Below are 25,446 nucleotides of genomic sequence, written 5' to 3'. Positions count from 1 at the left end.
TGGCCTTCCAGGTTGCGTGCTCGGATAAAGGGTCTGGTATGGATTTTTGGGGGGAACCACACGTCAATTTTTTTTTAATTTGACGCGGGGTTCCCCTTAATATCCATACCAGACCTGAAGGGTCTGGTTATGGATATTTAGGGGGAACCCCACGTCAAATTTTTTCTTAAATTTGAGGCAGGGTTCCCCTTAATATCCATACCAGACCTGAAGGGCCTGGTAATTGAATTTGGGGGACCCCCACGCTTTTTTTTAAAATTTATTTATTTATTTTTTTATCAATCACTTTCAATGAGTGTTCTCTGTATTACGGAGCCGACAATTCATAATAGCTGCGAGTGATTTTAAAGGACTTTTTTTCCTGCATAAATGACACTTTGTGCAGGGACAGTTCTAAGCACCAGAAACATGCGCCCCTTCACAGGCATACTATAGACAACCCCCCCCCCCCTACGAAGTTTGAAGGAATATTACACTTTTATTGTTTCACTTTAATCATTATTAAAATAACTGCTCCCGAAAAAACGGCCGTTTTTAAAACTTTTTTTTGCATTGATACATGTCCCCTGGGGCAGGACCCGGGTCCCCAAACACTTTTTAGGACAGTAACTTGCAAATTAGCCTTTAAAATTAGCACTTTAGATTTTGAACGTTGGAGTCCCATAGACTTTAATAGGGTTCTAAAGTATGCTATATACTAGCTCCGTCGAATCTTCTTTATACATTCGACAGACACCATAAGCCTTCAAAGACAGATTCGATCGTAATTCATGTGGATTTTCGGACGAATGCAATTTTTGAACGAAAAACGAAATAAATAAAAACGAATTTCGGGAGTAACTAAATAAATTAAGTTTTCGGACGAAAACGAAATTCCGAAACAAAATATTTTACTCTGCACATGTCTAGTCAGTAAAATGTTCTTCCCACTGAGGTGTGAATCACAATTTTGTGATTGGTCAGATCCTTCACATCTTCTTACATCAGTGTCCTCAGTCTCCCTGCACATCACAGCCCCCTTTGCATTACAGTCTCCCCTTTACATCAGCATCCACAGTCCTCCCTTCACATGAAAGCCCCCCCTACACACCAAGATCTCTTTCTTTGCATCACAATTCCCCCTCCCTTACATCAGTCACCCCTTCACATCATTGTCATCAGCTCCTCTTTAAATCACATTTCTCCTTCACAGCAATGTTATTAGTCCCCCTTCACTTCAACGCCCCCACATCCACAGCACTGTTCTCAGTCCCCCTTCACATCATACCCCCTCCCCAACATTCCCCCTTCACAGAATTGTCCTCAGTCCCCCTTCACGTCAACGGCCAGGCAATGTTCTGGGACCTATGATGTGTCCAAGAACATTGACGGGTGGGAGGGGCTACCTAGGGGAGAGGAGGAGCCGCCTAGGCGGCCAGAAAGAGGAAGGAAGAAATGGGACAGGAAGTCCCACTCCAAACCAGGTACTCAACCCTCCCCCCCAAAAAAATGACATGCCGATTGTGGCATATCAGGGGGTGAGGAGTACTTAAAGCGGAAGTTCCACTTTTGGGTGTAACTCCACTTCAAGCATTATTAAAATCACTGCTGCTAAAAAAACTGACATTTTAAAAACATTTTTTCCAATTGATACATGTCACCTGGGGCAGGACCCAGGTCCCCATACACTTTTTATGGCAAAGAACTTGCATATAAGCCTTCAGTGAGAACTTTGGATTTTGCAGGTTCGAGCCCCATTGACTTCCACAATTCCCGCATATGCGATCTGACAGGCATGTTTGCCAGCAATAGCGCTGCCTTCTATTTGCATTAGCGCCCAGTTTGAGAGTTGAAGTATTAATTGGCCTTAATTGGGTGCTATTTTCTGGGACTGCAGGATCATTTATCTGCTCTATAGTAAATGACCCCCACCGTGTCCTTGGGTGAAAACACTCACACACTGTACTGTATTAAAGACCACTTCTTTCCCTCTCATCTCTACAACATGGTGGGGGAAGGGGCATTTTTACAATGTAACACATTCATTATACAAAAAAAAAATTAGGTATACCTCTCAAGTGACACGTAGGATATGTGACCCCTACTTCACTGCATTTTATAATAAGGAACAGTGATATGCAGTTTTTGGCAACTCATTACTTGTATATTGTGTTGATTCATTTTGTTATTCAATACTGTGCAAGGGCAGGTAATACAGGGAAGACACTCGGATTAAAACTTTGAACTATATGGCCCCTTTCACACATGCGGACGTTATGTCCGTATTTCATCCATCCGTTTTTGTGGATGAAATACGGACATACATGCATCCCTATAGGATAGCGGGTGTCTGCGGATGAATATCCACAGACACCCGCTATCGTCCGCCTCCGCTATTGTTCGATTCTGCAGACGGAGGAAAATTCTATTTTTCTATCCGTCTGCAGAGGAGATCGGATGAACACGGACAGACGGTCCGTGTTCATCGATCCCCCATAGAGGAGAGCTGCAGGGACCGCCCTGTTATCTGCCGGCTCAGCGGGGACAACAGAGCGATCCCCGCTGAGCAAGCGGATCATCACGGGGCGGATCATTACTGATCTGTCCCGTGTGAAAGGGGCCTATATGTGGAGTTTAGACTTGTGGGTTCTGTATGAAAACTGGAGGCCAGAAACATGAAGGTCTTCTTTTGCTTGTAGCCAAGAAAGTCAAAATTGAATTGCCCTATTGAAGTCTCCCATCTTTTTACCACTTTAGCAAGAGGAACTGGGAGGAAATCTCCCAAAGGTGAGAGTACTTGTCATCTTAGATATATGTCACCAGAACACTTGCCTTTTTCTCCGGCGACAGCCCTTATCTTAAAAGATAAGGCAGATCTCCCCAGTGGAGAAGGTTTTCTCCCCTCCCCCCCCCCCCTCCCCCTTCTTCACTATCCAAAAACAAATAAAATAATGCATTTACATACACTTCAAGAAGGCCAATGCATCAACTCTTGAAAAAAAACTAACACTGATCTGTAATGCTGTACACCTCAAAAAGGCCACTTATGAAAGTATTCTGTCATGTTTTCCACTGTGCAAACGAAGAGCTGGCTCACACAGGGGCAACACGACTTCCAGCGCGACTTTGGGAGGCAACTTGGACATGACTTGAGTATGAATCACAGCGCGACTTGAGGCAACTTACAAGGCAACTTGAAGTTGCCTCCAGGACAAGGGACTTTGCCAGTGGCCAATCACATAATAATCAGCTCTGTGGGAGGGAGGGGTTTGCCTAGAAAACTATTTTTACTTCCTGGAAAGTTTCTTCAGTTAAGACAGGGGATCTGATTTGGAGGCTACTTCCATTGAAATCATTGGGTACAAGCCACCTAGAAGTTGGATTGAAGTCATACAGGGACCTTTTCTGAAGTCAGAGCGACTTCAGTAGTGTACATTAAGACGGCTCCATTCACTTCCATTGATTTTCTCAACCGTGTGACTTGGGGCGACTTGAAGTCGGATCTTAGGTCGCCCCTGTGTGAACCGGCTCTTATGATTTTTATTTGTAAATAACTGAATCAGAAACAATTACAGCTTTTCTTACGCACCTTTGCATGTTGGTGGATCTATATTCCAAGTTCCATTGGATGTACAGTGAATCTGAGATGGCCCATTAAGTTTATTATTTGGATTTTTGCACTCTAGGTTTATTACATGACCTGCTGTATATTCTTTGTCATACACGGTGGACAAAACTCTTACACTGTTATCCACAACTGGGGGACATAGTTTGGCTGTAAAAAAAAAGGAAAGATGTGAGTATAATTGCAAAACATCTACACACTTTGAAAACAAGTTAAAGAGGAAGTAAACCCTGATGGGTTTACTTCCTCTTTCATTCCCTGCAAAGGCAAAGCATAATGGACTACTATACATCGCATAGTAGCCCATTATGTGTCACCTACCTGACACCGGAGCCAGCGATGTCACCGATGTCCCCTGTAGTCCGGCGCATCCATCTTTTCGGTGGGGTCTCGCAGCTCCGCCGCTGTCATTCGGCGGAGCCGCGATGACGTCACTCCTGCGCATGCGCACGGGAGCCGACACGCGCGGCAGCTCCATTGTTGGAAATGCCGCGCTCAGTGCGCCTGCGCGCCGCTGTCTACGGCGCATGCGCCGTAAACAGCGGTGCCTGTCTTCAGGCAAATATCTCCTAAACTGTATAGGTTTAGGAGATATTTCTTGGACCTACAGGTAAGCCTTAATCTAGGCTTACCTGTAGGTCAAAGTGGTTTGTAAGGGTTTACAACCACTTTAAGCTTAAAGTGGAGTTCCACCCAAAAGTGGAACTTACGCTTATCTCCCCGGGAGGGGAGCGAGTACCTTTTTTTAACAAGTTCCCTGTCCCCACTTCCAGGAGACTGGGCCACAGCGAAGTACATCAGCAGCTCGGTCCACCTCCTCCTCCCTCCTCTCTCCCCTTCTGCCAGGCCAGTGAGAGAGTACAACGCACTTCACACCTGGGCAGTAGGGACTTGGTCGTGAAGCTGCAAGTCTACACTGCCGGCTTCCCTTACCCGCAATGGCAGCTGCAGCACCCGACAGCCGATGTAAAAATCGGCTGTGGTGCCGACATCGCTGGACTCCAGGACAGGTAAGTATCCTAATCTTAAAAGTCAGCAGCTCCAGTATGTGTAGCTGCTGACTTTTCATTTTTGAAGGAGCAGGACACCACTTTAAGTAAAGAACTTCTATTGATGTCATTTTTTTTTTCGTATTGTTTTTTTTGTTTTATAGCATGGGACTCTTGCATTCATGACTGCACTATACTGAAGTTCATGTGTACGTAAGCAACTGACATATAAAGCAGCAACTAGAAGAAACCTATGGTACCATCAGCATTTTATAATGATTGTTCTCCATAAACTGACCAACACAGTGTGGGTTATTTACGAAAGGCAAATCCACTTTGCACTGAACGTGCACTTGGAAGTGCAGTCGCTCTAAATCTGTATATCTGAAATGAGTGGAAGCTCTGCTGATTTTATCATCCAATCATGTGCAAGCTAAAATGCTGTTTTTTATTTTTCTCGAATGTCCCCCTTGGATTTACAGTGACTACTTCCAAGTGCACTTGCAGTGCAAAGTGGAGTTGCCTTTAGTAAATAACCCCCAGTGTATCACTTTGTTCAGACAGCTAGGTGCCTAAAAATATTAATTTAAAAGAGTGAATCATGTGGTTTAGGTGCATTCTTTTAATTTGTAGATGCATATTCTGCTCACTTATACCAGCTGCACATGCAGAACCTCTGTCTCTCCCCATAAGCTTGTCTGACATTATGAATACAGGGGACTGCTTAGGGAACTCTATGGTCACAGTGCATACAATACACTCATTTTATAACATCAGCACTATAATAGCAATGCAAATGATCACCTACAAGGGCATTGGATTAAATTTCAAAGAGGTCTGGTCAGTAAAATGTTCTTCCAACTGAGGTGTGAATCACAATTTTGTGATTGGTCAGATCCTTCACATCTTCTTACATCAGTGTCCTCAGTCTCCCTGCACATCACAGCCCCCTTTGCATTACAGTATCCCCTTTACATCAGCGTCCACAGTCCTCCCTTCACATGAAAGTCCCCCCTACACACCAAGATCTCTTTCTTTGCATCACAATTCCCCCTCCCTTACATCAGTCACCCCTTCACATCATTGTCATCAGCTCCCCTTTAAATCACATTTCTCCTTCACAGCAATGTTATTAGTCCCCCTTCACTTCAACGCCCCCACATCCACAGCACTGTTCTCAGTCCCCCTTCACATCATACCCCCCCCCCAACATTCCCCCTTCACAGAACTGTCCTCAGTCCCCCTTCACATCAACCCCCACATTCACAGCATTGTTCTCAGTGTCCCCCTACACATCACCCCCCCCCCCCCCCCCCACACACACACACATGCAGCACTAACCACCGAAGGAGCTGCTGGTTATTTTTGGGCTTACCGTTACCTTCTGTTCTCCTTGTGGCACGTCAAGGGGATGTCCCGTGGTAAATAGCCCAGTAACTTGAGACTGACAACAGATCTACTTGAATGTATTTTATTTGCAAACCTCAGTCAATTGAACAGTCTTTCAACTTGGGATCAGAGGGTTGGAAAGGAAGTTCAGGTACTCTTAGCCCTTGTACACCCGGTCAGAGAATCCGTCGGAATGTGTCCTATCGGACCGTGTTGTCGGATAATCAGACTGTGTGTGGTATGCATCAGACTGATTCCGTCGGAATATCCGTCTGACCCAATTTTCCAACTTGTTGGAAATTTTTTCCGATCAACTGGTTCAATCGGACATACTCCGATCATGTGTAGAGAATTTTGATCGGACCAAGTGCCATGCATGCTCAGATCAAATTCCTACATCAAAGCTATTGGCTACCAGCCTGAACATAGTCCCATCGTAACGAAATTACGTCATCACGTTCTAAAATGATCGGATTTTTTGACAACTTAGTCCGACCGTGTGTATGCAACCGTTTCGGACAAGATCCGACGGACAAAATCCGACGGATTTGGTTGTCGAAATCTCCGACCGTGTGTACAGGGGCTTAGTGTCAAAGTCAAAAAAGTTGAAGAACTTGGTTACATTGACTGCATCCAGAGAATAGCCATTCGCAGCTGGATGGTCACCTAGGTTGGACAGTCCCTCTCTCACAAGGCCTAGCAGCCAACAAGGAGCTTACTCTGGAACAAGTGTCTGCCACAGACGTTGTTGTAGAACATACAAAATAATGTCTCTGCCACAGACGCTGTTGTAGAACATGTAGGGAAACTAAACTTTAAACACTTGTAGGATACCTGGATCTTTAAGCCTGCTTGGCGATATCCACAAGACCGGATTCTCTCAGTTACTTCAGCCCACCCAGGCTCTTGTTAAGAAAACCAACCCATACATGGTGTTCTTCTAAACAAAGGGGTTTTTTTTTCATTTGTTTTATTGTTCTGACAATTTTGCCTTTACTTGTATATAAGGCCCCATGCACACCTGAGCTTAGCATTTCAGGCAGAAAGTCACGCAATTTTACTGCGTTTTACTGCGATTTTTGCTGTGTTTTTTTTTTTTTTTTTTAATTGTATGTTTTATTAAAGGATTTCAAGGATACATAGGAAAATGCAACATCAAACAGTTCTCCGTACCAAAAAAGAACAGTCATTCAGATAATATGTAACAGAGGCCAAAGCCTGAAAAGTAAGGTTACAGTGTCACCAACTTTACAAATTTACATTATAATATTTATAAAAAACAAGGGGAAGAAGCTACGAGGGGAGGGCGGGATGGGGAAGAACCCAGAGAGTGGGCAGTCTAGGTATATTAGTATACCACACCATAGGATGTGTTACTCACTGGGTCTAGGGTTAATGGGGTCTCGGGAGCGCCTATATCAGACAGAGGCACTCTGTGGGAATCCCACAAGAAGGGGAGGGGAGGAAAGCACCATGGAATCTTTAAGGGGAATTTTAGCAGAATCAGGCGAGTTAAACCTGCCACATACCTATTTAAGAGGGCGCTGTACTACTGGAAGGTATTGGTAGGGTCCCAGGATTGAGGTCTGAGTGATCCCACAGGTCCCAAATCTTGGAAAATTGAGGTAAAGTATCATGAATTGTAGCAGTGACGTGTTCCGTTCTGGGAATCTGCTCCAGTGTTTGCAGGACTTGTGAAAGAGTGGGTGGAGATGGGGACAGCCATATCAAAGGTGTGGCTCGCTTCGCTGCCAAGAGGACAAAACCAGCCAGTTTCTGAGCGTGCTTGGAGATGCCGGGAAATGGCAAACCTAGTAAAAAGTGGGTTGGATTTAGAGGAAAATTGGTTTCAAAAAGATTTTGCAGGTATGTATGAATAGAGGACCAAAAAGATTGAATAATGAGACATTCCGAAAAGATGTGAAAATGGAAGCCAATATTATCCTGGCACCTCCAGCACGCCGGAGAGACCCCGGGGTCGTATTTATGTAGGACCTCCGGGGTTCTATACCAGAACATTAAAATCTTATAGGCTGTCTCCCTCTGCTCCACACACCGTGAAGATTTGGAAGCAACTTCCCATATTTTCTACCACTGAGGAATAGGGATGGGTTGCTTGATAATCTGAGACCATTTTCGTAATATAGGAGTGGCCTGTGGCGATGAGAGGAGGAACAGGAGGTAGATATTTATACATTTTGGAGATAAGATGGGCTTGGTATGGGCCCTGGTCGCATAGGAGTTCGAATAGAGTAGGTTTGTCCAAGGTAAAGGTGGACTTTTTGGAGCTAAAATAATGTTTAATTTGGAGGTAGGAGTAGAATAAACTTTTGTGAATCTGGAATTTCAGTTGAATTTCCTCAAAAGATAGGAGTGCGCGAGTGAGTGGGTGTACGATGTTTCGGAGCTGAAAGATTCCAGCCTGTGTCCAAGATAGATTATCCGGTATGTCAGGGTTAAATGGTACATTTAATAGGGGTGGACATGGGGATGAAAGGGAAAACCGCTGAGAGCATTTCCTCCATATAGAAAGAGTGAAAGTCATCGGGTGTAGGCATACATTTCTAAGTTGGATTATGGATGTTTCTAAGTTCATCCAAACCATAGAGCAGGGGTGGACCGGGGTAGTAATACTCATCTCAATTTCTGACCAAATGCTGGATGCCATTCTGTACTTAAAGGGGTTGTAAAGGTAATTTTTTTATTTTCTACATAGGTTCCTTTAAGCTAGTGCATTGTTGGTTCACTTATCTTTTCCTTCGATTTCCCTTCTAAATGTTTTTTTTCTTTGTTTTCTTTGTCTAAATTTCTCACTTCCTGTTTCACCCCAGTAAGCTGTTCAGTAAGCTGTTCTGGCTGACTAACCACCAGCTCGGATGATGGTGAGAAGTTTACTGAGGAGAAACAGGAAGTGAGATATTCAGACAAAGAAAAAAAACATTTAGAAGGGAAATCAAAGGAAAAGGTAAGTGAACCAACAATTCCCTAGCTTAAAGGAACCTATGTAGAAAATAAAAAATTTACCTTTACAACCCCTTTAATACTTAATACTTAAGGAGATATGGGACTTCCAATCCACCCCTGGATCCAGGGGCAAGCACGACCGAACTAGCTATCAGATGGGCTTTGTAGTGCCAAATAAAATTGAGAAATGACCATTAGGTAGCTTTAAGTTGGGACATTAGGACAGGGATCGGTAAAGTTTCGAATAGATAGAGGAGTCTCGGCAGGATAGACATCTTCAGGACATTGATGCGGCCCAAGAGAGAGACGGGATATAAGTCACATTGTCGCAAGAGACAGTCAATGTCACGGAAGAGTTGAGGAAAATTGGCCCGATAGAGGCTTGAATATGAGGCTGTTAATTCCTAGATATTTGAGAGAGTTTGTGCGCCAATGATAAGAGCAATTTTGCTGTAGAGTTATGAGATCTGAGGGTGGAATGAGTATAGGAAGAGTTTCCGTTTTGATAGTGTTGATCTTATATCCTGAGAGAAAGCTAAATTCCTTAAGCAGGGCATGTAGGTTGGGGAGGGAGGTGTGGGGTCTGGTCAAAGTCAGCAAAATGTCGTCTGCGAATATGGACAGTTTGTATTCGTTTTGCGTGAGGATACCCACCGGATATGGGGGTGAATGCGGATGGCAGCAGCTAGAGGTTCTAGACAGAGAATAAAAAGTAGGGGAGATAATGGGCACCCCTGTCTGGTACCATTACTTAGAGAGAAGGATGGCAATAAGTAGGATAGTTGGACCTGTGAGGAAGGTCGGGAGTATATAGCATGTAATGCGGCGATGGAGGGATCTTCACAATCATATTTGGAGAGTGTGGCAAACATAAAGGGCCAGCTGAGCCTGTCAAATGCTTTTTGAGCGTCTAGGCTGGGCGTGCTGTTTTGTTTAATAGGTCAATGAGGTCTATAGTGTGTCTTGTGTTATCACCTGCATGTCTGGCCGTCACAAAACCTACTTGATCCTTATGTATGAGCCGGGGTATTAAGTGAGATAGTCTATTAGCTAGCTTTGTGAATATTTTGTAATCTGAATTGAGTAGTGCAATGGATCAATAGTTTTCTGGGAGGGAGGGATCTTTTCCAGGCTTTGGGATCACAGAAATATATGCATGAAGAAATTGAGGTAGTGGTTCGGTGCCTTTTAATAGGGAAGAGAATAGGGAGATCAGGTGCGGGCTCAGAATTGGAAGGAACGTTTTGTAATAGGAATACAGCAGGGCCAGGGGATTTTTGGGTAGGGCGATTTTTCACCCCTTCAGCTAGTTACTCAGGGGTAATTGTTGAGTTCAAAGATAAAAGATGGTCAGGAGAGAGTTTGGGTAGATGTAGGGAATCAAAAAAGGAATCAAATTTCTCTCGTGTAAAATTGTAGCAAAGATCTGTTTGCAGACAATTGTATAGTTTGTGGTAGAATTCGCCAAAGACTTTTGACATTGTGAAAGGGCAGTAGGTATTGGTACCATCAGGTTGTCTGAGAAAATCTGGGGATAAGTGGGAGGGTCGAGGTTTTAGTTTGTTTACCAACATCCTATGAGGTTTGTTGGAATATTCGTAGAATTTCTGTTTGGACCACAGGAAGGATATGTCAATTTTTTTCATGTCTAATGATCTGAGTTGGTTGCGGCTCGGAGTCCGGCCACCGTGGGTGAAGAAAGCAAAAGTTTCTCAGCTTTGCGGAGTTTGGAGAGAATAGAGGAGTGTTGATGAGCTGCGTCTCTTTTCAGGCGAGAGCCTGTTGCAATACAATGTCCTCTAAAGACAGAACCAAATTAGTATTAAGCTGAAAATATTCAGTAAGACTATCGGATAGTTGTTCTCTGATTTTAGGGATTCAGAGAAGAGTTTCATTAAGGCGCCAATGACAGGTTCTAGGGGATACGGAGGAGAGGACAATGCCTAAGTGTACGGAGGAGTGGTCCGACCAGGAAACGGGATTGATTTCAGATGAGATTGTGGATGTTAAGAGGGATGAGGAGATAAAAAAGTGATCCAATCTAGAGAAAAGTTTATGGGGGTGGGAATAGAATGTATATTGTTTGTGCGTGGGATGTTTGATCCTCCAGATGACTATTAGATGTTTGGCTCTAATACATTTATGGAATGATTTGGAAAGGTAATCCGAGTTAGAAGGGGTCTTAGATGGGAACAATACGTGTCTGTCTTTATTGGAGGACATGGTCTTATTGAAATCCCTGCCGATCACAATGAAAGGCTGAGAAAACTTGTCTAAGGTTTCAAATACGGTGGTAAGGAAGCGGACCTGTCCAGAGTTAGGAGCATAAACATTAACTATCATAAGGGATTTGGAGAAAAACATGCAGTCCAGGATAATAAATCTGCCATGAGGGTCCACGTAGGAAGATTTGATTCGTAAGGGACAGGAACAGTTAATTAGAACCGCCACGCCTGCTTTACCAGACAGCTCAGAGACCATAAAAGATATCGGGAAGTGTTTACTGCCAAATTTGAGGGAACCCCCAGGATGGAAATGTGACTCCTGGACTAGGATAACATCAGCTTTGGAAGCTTTAAACTTTTTCAGAGCCAGCCATCTCTTCCGAACAGAGTTTAAACCTTTTACATTACAGGTAAAAAATTTTAGTGTCATATCAAGTTAACCTGACAATTAAGCATATGATAATTAACATAGCATGTATTTGGTAAAGGATTCCATGGTGCAAGAAATATGGGGTAGGTATAAAGTAACCTGACAACATATAAAACAATAGCAGAATTGGAACATAAATATTTACATTCAATACGATGTAGCAGCCTCCGGTCAAGAAAAAGGACCAGAGGAAAAAAACTGAAAAAATCACAGTTAAAATGAGCATCAAAGGGGAGATGTGAATAAAAATAAAATAAAAAAGCAGCAAAAAGGAGAAAAAACAAAACAAAAAAACAAACAAGAGTCCAAGTGTCATCCGAAGAGTAACCCGGAGGATTAAGGGCCTCCAGGAAGCCCAGGCCTGGGCCTTGGGCTGGAGAGGGGATCATGTGGACCACCAAACATGGGGGGCCGGGGGGTCCCTCTACACCTTTATGAAGCAGAGGGCCTGGTTCATGAAGACCCTGTAAGGTACAAAAATACTGAACCAGGGTGTTGTGAAGAAGAAAAAAAAAACAATGAACAGTGTGCAGTGCACCCCACGGACAGTGGGGGTAAGTGGGGAAATCCACTGAGGTATAGTTGGCCAAACAAGAACATCAGGAGGCGAAACAGAGGAAGTAAATAAAACCACGGCCAAGTGCGGAGCTCTTCAGGTTGGGGGTCTGGAAGATGATCTCCTCTGAGGAGTGAAGTTGGCCTTGGGTGGTTTCTGTCGCACTGGGGTCCAAACGCGACCCGGGACTGCTGATGGTTTAGGAGTGGTGGGAAGTGGTGCAGGATCTTCATCAGGGAGAGGTGGCAGGCCTAAGTTGCGTAGGAAGGTATCCTGGAGATCACAGAGAGAATATTGTGTGCCATCTCGAGACGCAGAGAGGCGAAAGGGGAATCCCCAGCGGTATAGGACTTTGTGAGTCTGGAGGTGTAGTGTCAATGGGCGAAGAATCCTTCATCTAGCCAGGGTAATGGGTGAGAGATTGTTGAAGATTTGGATCTTGGACCCCCTAAAATCAAGCCTGGATTGATTACGAGTGGCGAGCGTTAATGCTTCTTTGCTATTGTAGTAGTGGAACCGAACCACCAAGTCTCTTGGGTTAGCTCCAGCCAGAGGTTAGGGGCTAAGGATCTGTGAGCTCTGTCTAAGCGCCAATCGATATCAGGAATTTTGGGGGCCACTACGTTAAACAAACTCAGGAGATAGGATCGAAGGTTCCTGTCTTCTACTGTTTCAGGGATGCCTCTGATCCGCAAGTTCTGCCTGCATTCCCTGTTTTCAAGGTCTTCTTGTTCTGCTTGGAGTTGGGTGACTGAGTGTTTAATGGCGGCGTTGTCTTCCTCCAAAACTTGGATGTATTGCACTAGCTCATAAAACTTAGTCTCAAGGGTGTCTGTGTGATCTCCCAATTGATCGATCTCCCCTCTCAGCTCTTTAGCAAGTTTCCCTACTTCTTGAGATATATTGTGAGTGATGGCTTTGAGCAGGGATTGCAGTTTGGTGTCTAGAATGTCCGCTGTCAACGGGGCAAATGATCCCTGTCGTGGGGTGGGCAGGATGTCAAATAGAGTACCTGTCTCCGGCTCATGATGATCCTATGGGTCTTGTGTAGGGTTGTGGATGCGGGTCTGTGTAGATAGCGATCCATAGTGGAAGAGGGCTGGGGAAGGAGCACTGTGGTGTAGGTCTTTCTTTGGTCTCTGATTTTTCCCATGGGGTGCGCGGCTGTTGTGAGTGGCTGAGGAGGTGACTCCTGATGTTAGTAAGGCTTTGAAATGTTCAACAGGAGTCCTGGGAAGGCAGGGGACAGATCCCGAGTTTACATGTCTGCCATGCCAGGGACCTCACATGCCCTCAAAAGGTTTTCCTGTCATGATATAACGGGTCTTGGGGGGAGGGATGCCCGACCGCAAAGAGTTTTGCTGTGGTTTTTACCATGTTTTGCTGCAATTTTGTACAGGTCAAAAGGTCACCAATGTAGGTCACCAAAAAGCAGAAAAACGCCCAAATCTGCCTAAAAAAAAGGTCCAGAACTTGTTTGAGCTTTAGGCGATTTGGGGCTTCTGGCTTCAGGCATTTTGGAGTGGAGATGTGAACCATCTCCATAGAAAATAATTGATTCCCCCCCCCCCTCTGCGTCAAGCTACAAAACGCTCAGGTGTGAATGGGGCCTTAAAGCTGCTTACATAGTGTGCTTGGGGTCGGTCAGTAAAATATGTCTGATTTTTTTCTGTTAAGAAATATACTCACATTTGGATTTTTTCATTATAGACCTCACTGATTTCTTTCTATAAAATTGTAGCCTTCTGAAAGTATAGTAGTATAGTAACTGATACTAAACAGACATTGTTTAATTGACATTGACCCCTGTACTTCTGTATATGGATGTAAGTATCTTTTTCCAAATCAATATATGATTGTCACATAACCCAGATCTTACCCAGATCTTTCCCAGTCTGTCTGCAGGTAAATATAAGCTGTTGGACACATGTTAAAAAAGAAAAAAAAACAGCCTTTGGAAGACAGGGTAAAAATAAATCATTAATATCAATAAGGTTTTCACACAACTATATATATTTGAAATCAAAGCTTTTGCTGTTGGCAAAAACATTGTGCGAGAACTGCTGCCAGTCACAGGCTATGTCATGCCCCTCCACTCCATGTATTAGAATAAAAGGGAGGTGACACCTCCATTAATCTACATGTAATACTCCCCCCCCCAAAATTGTGTTTAGCTGGTTAGTTGGCATGAAGGAGGAGGAAGAGAGTGGGCTGTCATTTAACGCTGTGTATATGCTGGCATGTGGGACTCTATAGTAACATGGGCTGCTCAGATGAGATAGAGAGGAAATTTTCAGCATATAAACTAACTGAAAACGGAGTATGTGCAGAGTTGCCACCACAGCTGCAAAATCTCTAGCTGAATTGGGGATTTGGATAGAAGGTGGAGATAGAGAGCAGCAGGATCACCCAGGTTGTTTGCAGAATACAGAAGACATGTACGTAGCTGTAGTGCAACGTAAGCGTAGGACATACATGACAGGGTGCAAGGCTTACGCAGGGGAATGGTACGAGGGGTTAAGAAAGTTACAAGGCTTACCTGATTGGAGGATGGTGTAAGAGGGGGTGGAGTAGAGTTGATGTGAAGGCACGTGAGTCTAGGAAGGTCAGCAGTCTGGAGCAGCAGGTCAGGAGGAACGTTCAGGATCAGCTCCCTGGAAAAGATGAGTGGGTTAGAGCAGCTTTGGGCTCAGCTTAGAACAGCCGCAGAACAGCATGGCGCAGACTGGTTGCAAAGCCAAATTGCGGCCACCCTTCAGGGGGTAGGGCAGGGTCCTTCCGCAGCTGGGGTACCCCCGACACGGGCAAGGAGGTCTCGGCCCCCTGTGCGCCTTAGCCCTGACATTGCCCCCCGTACTCATCGCCGGCTTGGGAGCCCCAGTTGGGCCCCTTCAGGCCCCCCTGCTAAGCAGACACCTCGGTCAGCTAGTGGTGGGCCTGGGAGGAATCCCCGTCCACGGCTGAGTCCCAGAGGGAGGGGGGTCACTCACCGGATCCTGCCTCAGGCCACCTCCAGGACCGCGCGATCGGTGGTGGTTCCAGTGGTTCCCCCTGGCGATGCTCCGGTCGGGGGGGCCGCTCGACGGGGGAGAGTGGGGTCCTCGGGCGCCGGCCTTGTCCCAGAGGCGGCCGTCGGCCTGCCACGTGTGGGCGCCATTTTAGCTTCGGGGGGGGGGCCCATTAGAAGATGCAGAGCGGCAGTCGGGTGGCCACGCCTCCGGGCATGTTTCTGTGCCTGGGAGGGAGGGCCAGCGGAGGAGCAGCGCGCGCGCTCGGCGCGGCGCACGCTGATGACGTCAGCGGAAGTGATGTCGGCGCGACCGGAAGTGAGGTCGTAGTAAACAACCAACATGGCGGCCGCCATGCACCGCATCAGGAAACCGGTCGGGAGCGGCCTGGGCCGTCTGGCACGCCGGCGCGGAGGTCCCCGAGGGTCAGCACTATTGCAGAAGACAGCAGCATGGAAGAGGGGGAGCTGCAGGAGGACGAGTGCACTCCGGCGGCGGCAGTGGGGTCAGCGGCTGGAGGGCCTTCCAGGCAACAGCAGCCCGGTAAGTCCTTGGGGTCTGTGGGGGGGTTTCTTGCGGGGGTGGGTGGGGGGGCCGCTGGGGTGGGGGGGCAGAAGGGGGGGGGTGAGTTGTTGGTGGTGTTGAAAGAGCTGCTGCGCCGCCTGCAGGGCGACTCGGTGCCGGTGCCCGCCCCGATTAATCCATGGGTGGGGCCGCCCGCCACGGCTCGGGTAGAGCTGGGGATGGCTGTCCCCTCCGGGCTGGGGTTGGCGGTGGGTGGGGTGGCAGCGGAGACGCAGACGGAGAAGGAGGTGCTGGCGCGGAAGGACGGCGAGGGACCGAGTGGTGCTGCGGTGGACAAAGACAAGGATGCTGAGAGGATTCGCCTGGCGGATGCGGCGCGGAGCGAAGTTTACGTGTGCTTCGAGGGACCGTTAGGTGCGCATTTGAGGAAGGAGGTGAGGGAGAAGATTTGGAAGGACGAGTTTGTGGAAATCTTCTCGTTGTTGCCGTTGGAGAAATTTAATTTAGACAGGGTCAAGCCAGATGAGAGCAAAAAAGAGGAGGAGGAGAAGAGGAGATATAGGCTTATTCCACGCACGTTTGCGAATTGGCTGCAAGCATTTGCGATTTTGGCTAGCGTGATTGGGGAAAAGGCGCCGGAGCATTGTTCGGCATTGTTCTGTTACCTAGAGGCCATTAGTGAGGCGCACAGGGTGTATGGGGGCTTGGCCTGGCTACGTTATGACGAACAGTTTCGTCAACGCAAAGCGGTACGGCCGTCCATTAGGTGGGACCACAAGGACATCAGCCCGTGGATGAAGTTGATGACTTCGGCCCGGGCCCCGGGACAGTTTTTTCCAGGGGGGGCCGGCGCCGCCGCCTCAGCGGGATCGCTGGCCCCAAAAAAGAAGGGGGTCTGCTGGCAATTTAATGACGGGACGTGCAAGTTTGGTAACACCTGTCGTTACAAGCACGAGTGTTCGGGATGCAGTGGAGGGCACCCCTTCGCACGTTGTTTCAGGCAGGGAAAAGGTCGTACTGGAGACTTCGCTGGAAAAAGGGATGACGCCGGTGAGGCTGGAAAGGATGCTTCCTTTCCTAAGTAGGTATCCTGATCGTGCGGCGGCGGGGTTGTTGGAGGCTGGTTTTAGGGATGGGTTTCGGATTCCGAGTGCGTTGAGGGAGGTTCCCCCGCTGGCCAAAAATTTGAAGTCGGCTTTACTGCATGAACACGTGGTGTCGGCAAAATTGGCTAAGGAGGTGGCGTTGGGCCGGATGGCCGGCCCATTTCTTACCCCTCCGATGGCGGATCTGGTGGTCTCGCCTTTGGGGGTTGTTCCGAAGAAGGAACCGGGGCAATTCAGGATGATTCACCACCTGTCTTACCCCAGGGGCGGCTCGGTAAATGATGGTATTGACCCGCAAGCTTGTGCGGTTACTTATACATCATTTGATGCAGCGATTGCGTGGGTGAGAAAGTATGGCAGGGGGGCTCTTTTGGCTAAAACGGATGTGGAGGCGGCGTTTCGTTTGTTGCCGGTGCATCCGGGGAGTATGCGCTTGTTGGGTTGTTGCTGGCAGGGGTCGTATTTTGTTGATCGCTGCTTGCCCATGGGATGTTCTATCTCGTGTGCACTTTTTGAGCTGTTCAGTTCGTTTTTTGAATGGGCTGTGCGGGAGACGGCGGGAGTCAACTCGGTCATACATTACCTGGATGACTTCCTGTGTGTGGGGCCGCCAGGATCCCGTGGCTGCGGGATACTGCTGGGGACGTTGCAGCATTTGGCCGAACGGTTTGGGGTTCCCTTGGCGAGGGAGAAGACGGAGGGTCCCAGGTCGGAGATAGTGTTTTTGGGAATCACGATTGATTCCATGGCCATGGAATGTAGGTTGCCTAAGGAGAAGGTGGTGGCGCTGCGGCAGGAGGTGGGTGCGGCGCGGGGGAAATGAAAACTCAGGTTGAAGGAATTGCAATCGATCCTGGGCAAATTGAATTTTGCTTGCAGGATTATGCCTATGGGGAGAATTTTTTGCAGGAGACTGGCGGCAGCCACAGCGGGGGTGAAGGTGCCCACTCATTTTGTGCGGTTGTCCAGAGAATTGCGGGATGATCTGGGTGTGTGGGGGGTGTTCCTGGTTGATTTTAATGGGAGAGCGATTGTGCAGGAGGGACCGGTCAGCAACGCTGATTTGGTTTTGTATACTGACGCAGCAGGTTCGGCGGGTTATGGAGCTTATTGCCAGGGGCAATGGAGTGCCGAACCATGGCCGGACTCTTGGAGGGAGGCGGGGTTTTTAACTAACCTGGCATTACTGGAGCTTTTTCCCATAGTTCTGGCGGTGGAATTGTGGGGGGACAAGCTCCAGGATAAAAAAGTGCGCTTCCATTGTGATAACATGGGAGTGGTGGTGGCCATAAATAATGTTTCGGCCTCCTCCCCCCCAGTGGTTAGGTTGTTAAGGAGGTTAGTGCTCAGTTGTTTACGGATTAATGCGTTTGTTTATGCGGTGCATATCCCTGGGATTGAGAATAAGTTGGCGGATGCTCTGTCTCGTTTCCAGTGGGAGGACTTTCACAGACTGGCTCCGGATGCAAACAGACGCGGGGACCCGTGCCCTCCAGAGATGTGGGGGATTGCGTTGGAATCATCGGAGGACTGATTCAGCAGTCGTTGAGTGAAGGTACTCGAGCGGCTTATAATGCAGTGTGGAGGGAATGGTCGAACTGGTTGGGTGAGGTTGGGGGGTCGGAGGGCCCGGCAGAGCTGTTGAGGTGGGTGTTGGGTTTTATCTGTTATAATTATGTGTCTGGGGTGTCAGGCTCGGCAGTCAGCAAGAAAATGTCAGCTTTGGCCTTTTTGTTTCAATGTAAGGGGTTGGCGGATGTGACTAAGGATTTTTTAGTTAAAAAGGCGTTGAGGGGTTTTAGAAAAGGGGCGGCAAAAAGGGATTTGCGGCGCCCGATTTCTTTTGAAGTTTTGGGTATTTTGTTGAGCCACGTCGGGGAAGTGTGTTCTCTGGTTTTTGAACAAATACTTTTCCGAGCTGCTTTCCTGGTGGCATTTTTTGGGGCGTTTCGGATAGGAGAATTGGTGTCGCCATCAAAAACAGCTCCGGGAGGTTTGGGGAGGGGTGACGTTTACTGGACCCCTTCTTCAGTGGTAATTTTGGTCAGGAAGTCCAAAACGGACCAGTTGGGTAGAGGGGTGCGGGTGACATTGTTTCGGGGGACGGACCCTAGTTTTTGTCCGGTGGAGGCTTTAAGGGTTTATTTGGAGGTTCGCCCGGACCGGACGGGGTGTTATTCATGCATGCAGACGGTTCGTGCCTTTCGCGGTTCCAATTTACGGCGGTGTTGAGGAAGTGTTTGCGGAGCGGGGGTTTATCTCCGGGAGAGTATGCTGCTCATTCCTTCCGGATAGGGGCGGCCACGGAGGCAGCTAGATGGGGATTGCCGGAAGAGGTTATTAAGCAAATTGGGAGGTGGGAGTCTCGGAGGTATCGGCTTTATGTGCGACCGCACCTTTTGTAAAAGGGGGTAGGAGTACGGTTCCTTGGTATGGTCGACTATATGTTTTGGTTGTTTGGGTTGGGTTGGTTAATTTTTGGTTATGTCATTTCAGAGCCGGGATGTCTCATTTGGATTTTGGGACATTCTTTTGTGTTCTGGGGGGCTAGACGGGCGGATGTACGGCCGGACGGCAGGCAACTCAGACTGTCCAGGGATGAAGGCCGGGTTCGATGGATTGGCATCCCGGGACTGATGTGGCACAGGGTGGTGCCAGAGGTTCATCGATATGCGGGCCTGGATCGGGCACCTGACGTACTGGTCCTACATGTGGGAGGTAATGACTTGGTTGTCAGGCCGATGCGCAACATCATTAAAGACATACGGTGGGACTTCCTCAGGCTTCGTACTGCCTTCCCGGACATGATTATTGTGTGGTCCGATATTGTGGCCCGCATGTCTTGGAGGGGGGCCCGGTCTTGTGAGAAGATTAATAAGGCCCGGATAAAGGTGAACAAAGAGGTGGGGAGGTTTGTTGCCCGGAATGGTGGTATTGTGGTGAGGCATTGGGAGTTGGAAGTGGAGACGTGGAGATATTTACGGGGGGATGGTGTCCACCTTAACCCAGTCGGGATTGACCTGTGGGCTTTGGGTTTGGAAGATGGTATTGGCAGGGCTTTGCAGGTGTGGCGGCAGGCACAAGGGTGAGGTGTCACTCTTGTGCTGCTGTGGCGGTAGGGTCCTTGACGGCTGGTATGCAATTTATCTGTTCCAAATTAGGTTTTGGAAAAGTTAGGACCCATCATGGGTATGGAGTCCTCCCGGGTGGTCTGGCGGCTGGCCAGACTGACGGGCTAATAAGTTGGGGGTCTGTGGTCAATTGGTAAGTCCCCGAGGCAAGTTGGCGGCTGGGGATGAATGCCATAAAAAGTTGGGATTACAGGCTCAAGTAGAAATGGGGTCGTCAGGGATCAACAACTGTTTATCTGATGAGCTGGTTTTGGTTACAGGAAAATATATGGTAAAATAAAATGGTTACAGAAGTTTTAAAGAAAAAAGTTTAGTTTGGTTTATTGTTTAAATAAAGGCCTGAAAGGCCATTTACATCCAGCAGGTGTCCGTGTCATTTTTTATAGAATAAGGTGTAAAAAGGGTGTACATGTATGGATTGGCGTAGTAAGGTATCTGGCTACCTTGTCAAGACATGTACGTAGCTGTAGTGCAACGTAAGCGTAGGACATACATGACAGGGTGCAAGGCTTACGCAGGGGAATGGTACGAGGGGTTAAGAAAGTTACAAGGCTTACCTGATTGGAGGATGGTGTAAGAGGGGGTGTGAAGGCACGTGAGTCTAGGAAGGTCAGCAGTCTGGAGCAGCAGGTCAGGAGGAACGTTCCCGCCCGCCCTTTAATGGGGAGGTTTGGTTGGCTATGGGGTAACCATGAGTACGAGTGGCGGTAGGGTCCTTGATGGCTGGTATGCAATTTATCTGTTCCAAATTAGGTTTTGGAAAAGTTAGGACCCATCATGGGTATGGAGTCCTCCCGGGTGGTCTGGCGGCTGGCCAGACTGACGGGCTAATAAGTTGGGGGTCTGTGGTCAATTGGTAAGTCCCCGAGGCAAGTTGGCGGCTGGGGACGAATGCCATAAAAAGTTGGGATTACAGGCTCAAGTAGAAATGGGGTCGTCAGGGATCAACAACTGTTTATCTGATGAGCTGGTTTTGGTTACAGGAAAATATATGGTAAAATAAAATGGTTACAGAAGTTTTAAAGAAAAAAGTTTAGTTTGGTTTATTGTTTAAATAAAGGCCTGAAAGGCCATTTACATCCAGCAGGTGTCCGTGTCATTTTTTATAGAATAAGGTGTAAAAGGGGTGTACATGTATGGATTGGCGTAGTAAGGTATCTGGCTACCTTGTCAAGCAACAACTCATAGTGACTGAGTGGGCATGAACAGCATGTAATACAGCATTTATTGATAGTTTTTTATGATGTAGGTTTAGTACCACTTTAAGTATGATGCTGTCAGGAACCATGAATAAGACAGAGACAGAAATGCAGTAAAAATCACACCTTTAAATGTAATGGTAAAAATGGTCCAAATCAGTAAACATAGCCAAAACATAGGCCAGGGATCGGAAGCCAAAGCAAGTAGTCATACAAGCCAGTAATCAGCAAACCAGTGTAGTTGGAGGCAGAAACACAGGATCAGGAACCAGAAGGGATTTTAGTACAATATGTGTACAATATATCTGGCTATTTTCTGGCAAATACCGTATTTATCGGTGTATAACACGCACCGATGCATAACACGCACCCCAAGTTTAGGAGGGAATTTTAAGGAAAAAAACTATTAGGAGAGAAGTTAATTACATTTAAATGCCCATCAATGCAGCCTTATCAGTGTCCATCTGCAGCCTTGTCCATCATTGCACCCTTGTCAGTGTCATTTGCAGCCTTGTTAGCTCTGGGTTTCTTTTATTCTGTCTTTTCCAGACGATGGGGACATCATCTAAATAAACAGGGGGAGTGTATAGCGGCGGCTCCTGAAGAGCACGCGCTATGCGTTTTTTTAACTTTAAACTTTGCCTAAACTGCAGTTTGGTTTGGGTTTATTTGTCTAAATTGGACCTCTGCATCAGTCTGACTGGACTGTGAGATGTTCAGCCTGGCCACAGGGGGCACTGACTCTTGTGGCAGGCGTGAACATATGGTCTGGTTAGGTGCTTAAGTTACTCTCTTTCGGAGCCAGGTCAGTGGGAGTGGCCCTTTTCGCTGTGCCCTCTGGGAGATGGTATATAAGATGCGGACGTCACGTGGTTCGGGGTTCCGGTCCAGTATGATGTGCTGACTTCATGGTCCTGGTCCCCCTGACCAGCCTCCAGGAAGGCTATGGCCTGGGGTGCAGATCCACCCCACTTTAATGCCTCGGGGCTGGCTAGCCTGAGGCAAGGAAACTAAAGGAGGATTCTGAGGTGGTTGGGTGCTGTCTCCGGTTCGAGAGAGACCCAGAGTACTTTGAGCATTCCAGGGGAGGACTCTTCAGAAGAACACCACGTATGGGTTGGTTTTCTTAGCAAGAGCCTGGAAGGGCTGAAGTAACCGAGAGAATCCGGTCTTATAGATATCGCCAAGCAGGCTGAAAGATCCAGGTATCCTACAAGTGTTTCAAGCTTAGTTTTCCTATGATTTCTATAACAAGGTCTGTGGCAGAGACATTATCTTGTACGTTTCTACAACAACATCTGTGGCAGAGACTTGTTCCTGATTAAGCACCAAGTTGGCTGCTAGGCCTTGTGAGAGAGGGACTGTCCAAACTGAGTGATCATCCAGCTGCGAATGGCTATTCTCTGGATGCAGTCAAAGTAAGCAAGTTCTTCAATTTTTTTTTACTTTGACACAGAGTACCTGAACTTCCTTTTCAACCCTCTGATCCCAAGTTGAAAGACTGTTCAATTGTCTGAGTTTTTCAAATAAAATCCATTCAAGTGGATCTATTGTCAGTCTCAAGTCACTGGGCCAATTACCAAGGGACATCCACTAGACGTGCAACAAGGAGAAGGGAAGGTAAGCCCAAAAATAACCAGCAGATCCTTCGGGGGTTAGTGCTACATGTGTGGGCTCGTCCAGGATTTACCATTACCCTGCAAAGAACTGTACATGTGGTAAAGCAAGATAGAGGGTTGTTTTTTGAACTGCGCCATCAGCGCCATCTTTACTCGGACTTTCACTGAGGTGCGTAAGCGTGGGAGGAGCCCTTGACGAAAAGCCCGTGAAGTTGAGCAACCCGAGCATCCCAGTGGGAGGAGTCTGAGTTGTTCTTTCCTGCACAAGGCACCACGTGAGAGTGTGTGCGGAAGGAGGAAGAGACCGGTGGATTTTTCTCTGAGTGTTGGAGAGAAGATTTTATTTTTCCTCAAGAATGTACTGTGCTCTGGGTATGCAGTCTGTGTCAGGACCCAGGATGCCTATTGCAAGGGGTTCCGCAGGTATGCAGCTGCCCAGTACCGTGCTCACAGACACAGGCATTCGCCTGCTACTCTCCACACCTCTTGCACCTGGCGAGCGGTCGAGGGTTGGCGACCAGGCCATTGCACTTTCCGCACAACATGCCCAGACCCTCACTTTCTTCTTCCAGCTCTTTTACTAGCAGTGGCCGGTCTTCTGTCGCCACCTTCTCTTCTCCTCTTCTTCTCTTCTTCTTCCTTGAGATGTTGACTCAACGCTCTCTCTAGCCGCAATGACAGGGACGCATTGTGCGGCAACTTATATAGGGACAAGAGACAGGGTCACCGAGTGATGTCACATGGTGACCCCGTCCCCTTATGATGTCACAGTCCTGGAGGATGCCTGACATCTGCATGTTAGGCATTTGCCACACCTAAAGAAACCAACCTGATACAATTTTTTTTTTGGTGGGTCAGGGATACTCTTTACAATCTTGTCTTTTAATATAGGTAGACATCTGTAAATAAATTTAGGTTGATTGGGAAGTGTTTTGGCAAGTATTGGGTCCCTCATTAGTATTGGCCAGTGTGTTCTTACCACTTTCTCAATTTGTCTATATTGTCTGTTTTATTCTGTGCAGAAGGCTATTTAAAAATCTGCTTTTGTTCTTGGTTTGTGGACGAGTAATTCTCCTCTGTCTATTAAGCCAACCTCCTCCTTTAGGCCGCGTATACACGCGGGGACTGTTCGCTCAACTTTGTCCGCTGAACAGTGTTTAGGCGGACAGTCCGCTCGTGTGTGGGCTTCAGCGGACAGTTTCAGCGAACAGTCTGCTGAACAAAGTTTTTCGGAATTTCCGAAAAACTGTCCGCTGAAACTTTGTTTCAGCGAACAGTCCCCTCGTGTGTAGGCTTGTTCGTCAAACTAAGTTCCGCGCATGCTCAGAAAGGATTTACACGCCGAAAGTTGTATTGCAGTGTATAGGACGTCGTATTTTTCGTCCCGTCGTACGTGCCGTTCACGTCATCGCGCAAGTTTCAGCGGACTGTTCGTTCGTCGTGTGTGGCCAAGTCCGTCCATGCTAATTTTGAGCGGACTGTCCGCTGAAACTGTTTGACGAACAAAGTTGAGCGAACAGTCCCCGCGTGTGTACGCGGCCTCATTGTCTGTAAATAAGGGCGTTTATATCTTTTTTTGGCAAATCTGTTTGACAACATATTGGATTGTATGTCATAATCTTCCTTTTGATCACAATTTCATTTGATCCTCATCAATTGACCTTTCAGTTTACCCTTTATCCATTTTGGGTGGTGGCCACTAGAAGTAGGGATATAGCTGTTCCTATCCATACTTTGGAAATGAGTGCGAGTAAGCATTTTGTTTCCTTGTTTGAAGATTTCCAAATCGAGATAACTGACTTTCTCTCTACTTTAATTAGATAAAAAGGAAATATTCTATTTGTTGATATGGATTTGTTGTAAGAACTCCTTAAATGTTTATTCAGTGCCCTCCCATACCAAGAATATATCATCTATATAGCTTCTGTATGTTATTAATCTGGGGATCTGTTTGCCCAAAATTTCTTCAGATTCCCATTTACTCATAAAGATGTTTGCAACCATGGGGGCATGCAAGTAAACTGAATGATATAATAGCACTATAGTGGTAACAGTTACGCACAATGCGGTACACGCTTAATGCGATGGTTGACAACATTTTGTGCTCATGGTTGAGTGGGTAGAAACAACAAGGAATAGCAATATGGAGGCTAACAGAGGAAGTGTAATAACACACAACATAGTTAGTGAGAGGAGTAGGAGGTTTGGGTGTAATGAGTGGGAAATATAAGGCAGCCAGTGAAGGCTGTCCCTAGCTTCTTAAGACGCCCAGTGGCGAGATGAAATGCATCAAGCAGGGACCACATACACACACACACACACGAGTTTCAGTGATGGCTGGCAGCACGCCAAGGCGGCGATTTTTACCTGTATGCCTTTCTTTGATGTAAGTGTAAGTGTATTTTTGTGTGTTTTTTAACAATACATTTTAGCAATATTATGCTATGTGTATCTTTCTCTTCATTGGCACATGTTATACTTATACCATCGTATTGGAGAAATTACCATAGATGTGGATTAAAGACCATGGAATCCTATAAAGTCTGTGGTTGGTGGGGAATACCTCAACAAATGATGTAGGATAAAGACCTTGCAAATTTAAAGTTTACTGCTGGTGAGTGGGGACCCAGGAGGGAGCACGGAGTGGCACCATTATCTTCATAAGCAGAAGTGGCCACCATTTCTTTATTGCACTAAAGGA

At 47.0% G+C, this 25,446-nt stretch overlaps 1 protein-coding gene across 1 annotated transcript in view; it reads right to left on the bottom strand.

Annotated features, from left to right (window-relative positions):
* The window catches only part of LOC143928080 (complement factor H-like), a 250,907-nt gene that overhangs the window by 86,181 nt on the left and 139,280 nt on the right, over window positions 1-25,446 (bottom strand). Inside the window, exon 7 of the mRNA XM_077452695.1 lies at window positions 3,569-3,754. Coding sequence (XP_077308821.1) covers window positions 3,569-3,754 — 186 coding nt within the window. The remainder of the gene's footprint in view (window positions 1-3,568; window positions 3,755-25,446) is intronic.

Source organism: Lithobates pipiens, unplaced genomic scaffold (genome assembly GCF_037356315.1).
Source record: "Lithobates pipiens isolate NorthernLeopardFrog02 unplaced genomic scaffold, aLitPip1_a1.2 Scaffold_23, whole genome shotgun sequence".
NCBI classification, from domain to species: Eukaryota; Metazoa; Chordata; class Amphibia; order Anura; family Ranidae; genus Lithobates; species Lithobates pipiens.
The sequence above is the reverse complement of the archived record's forward strand: the minus strand, read 5'-3'. Positions and strand labels throughout refer to the sequence as shown.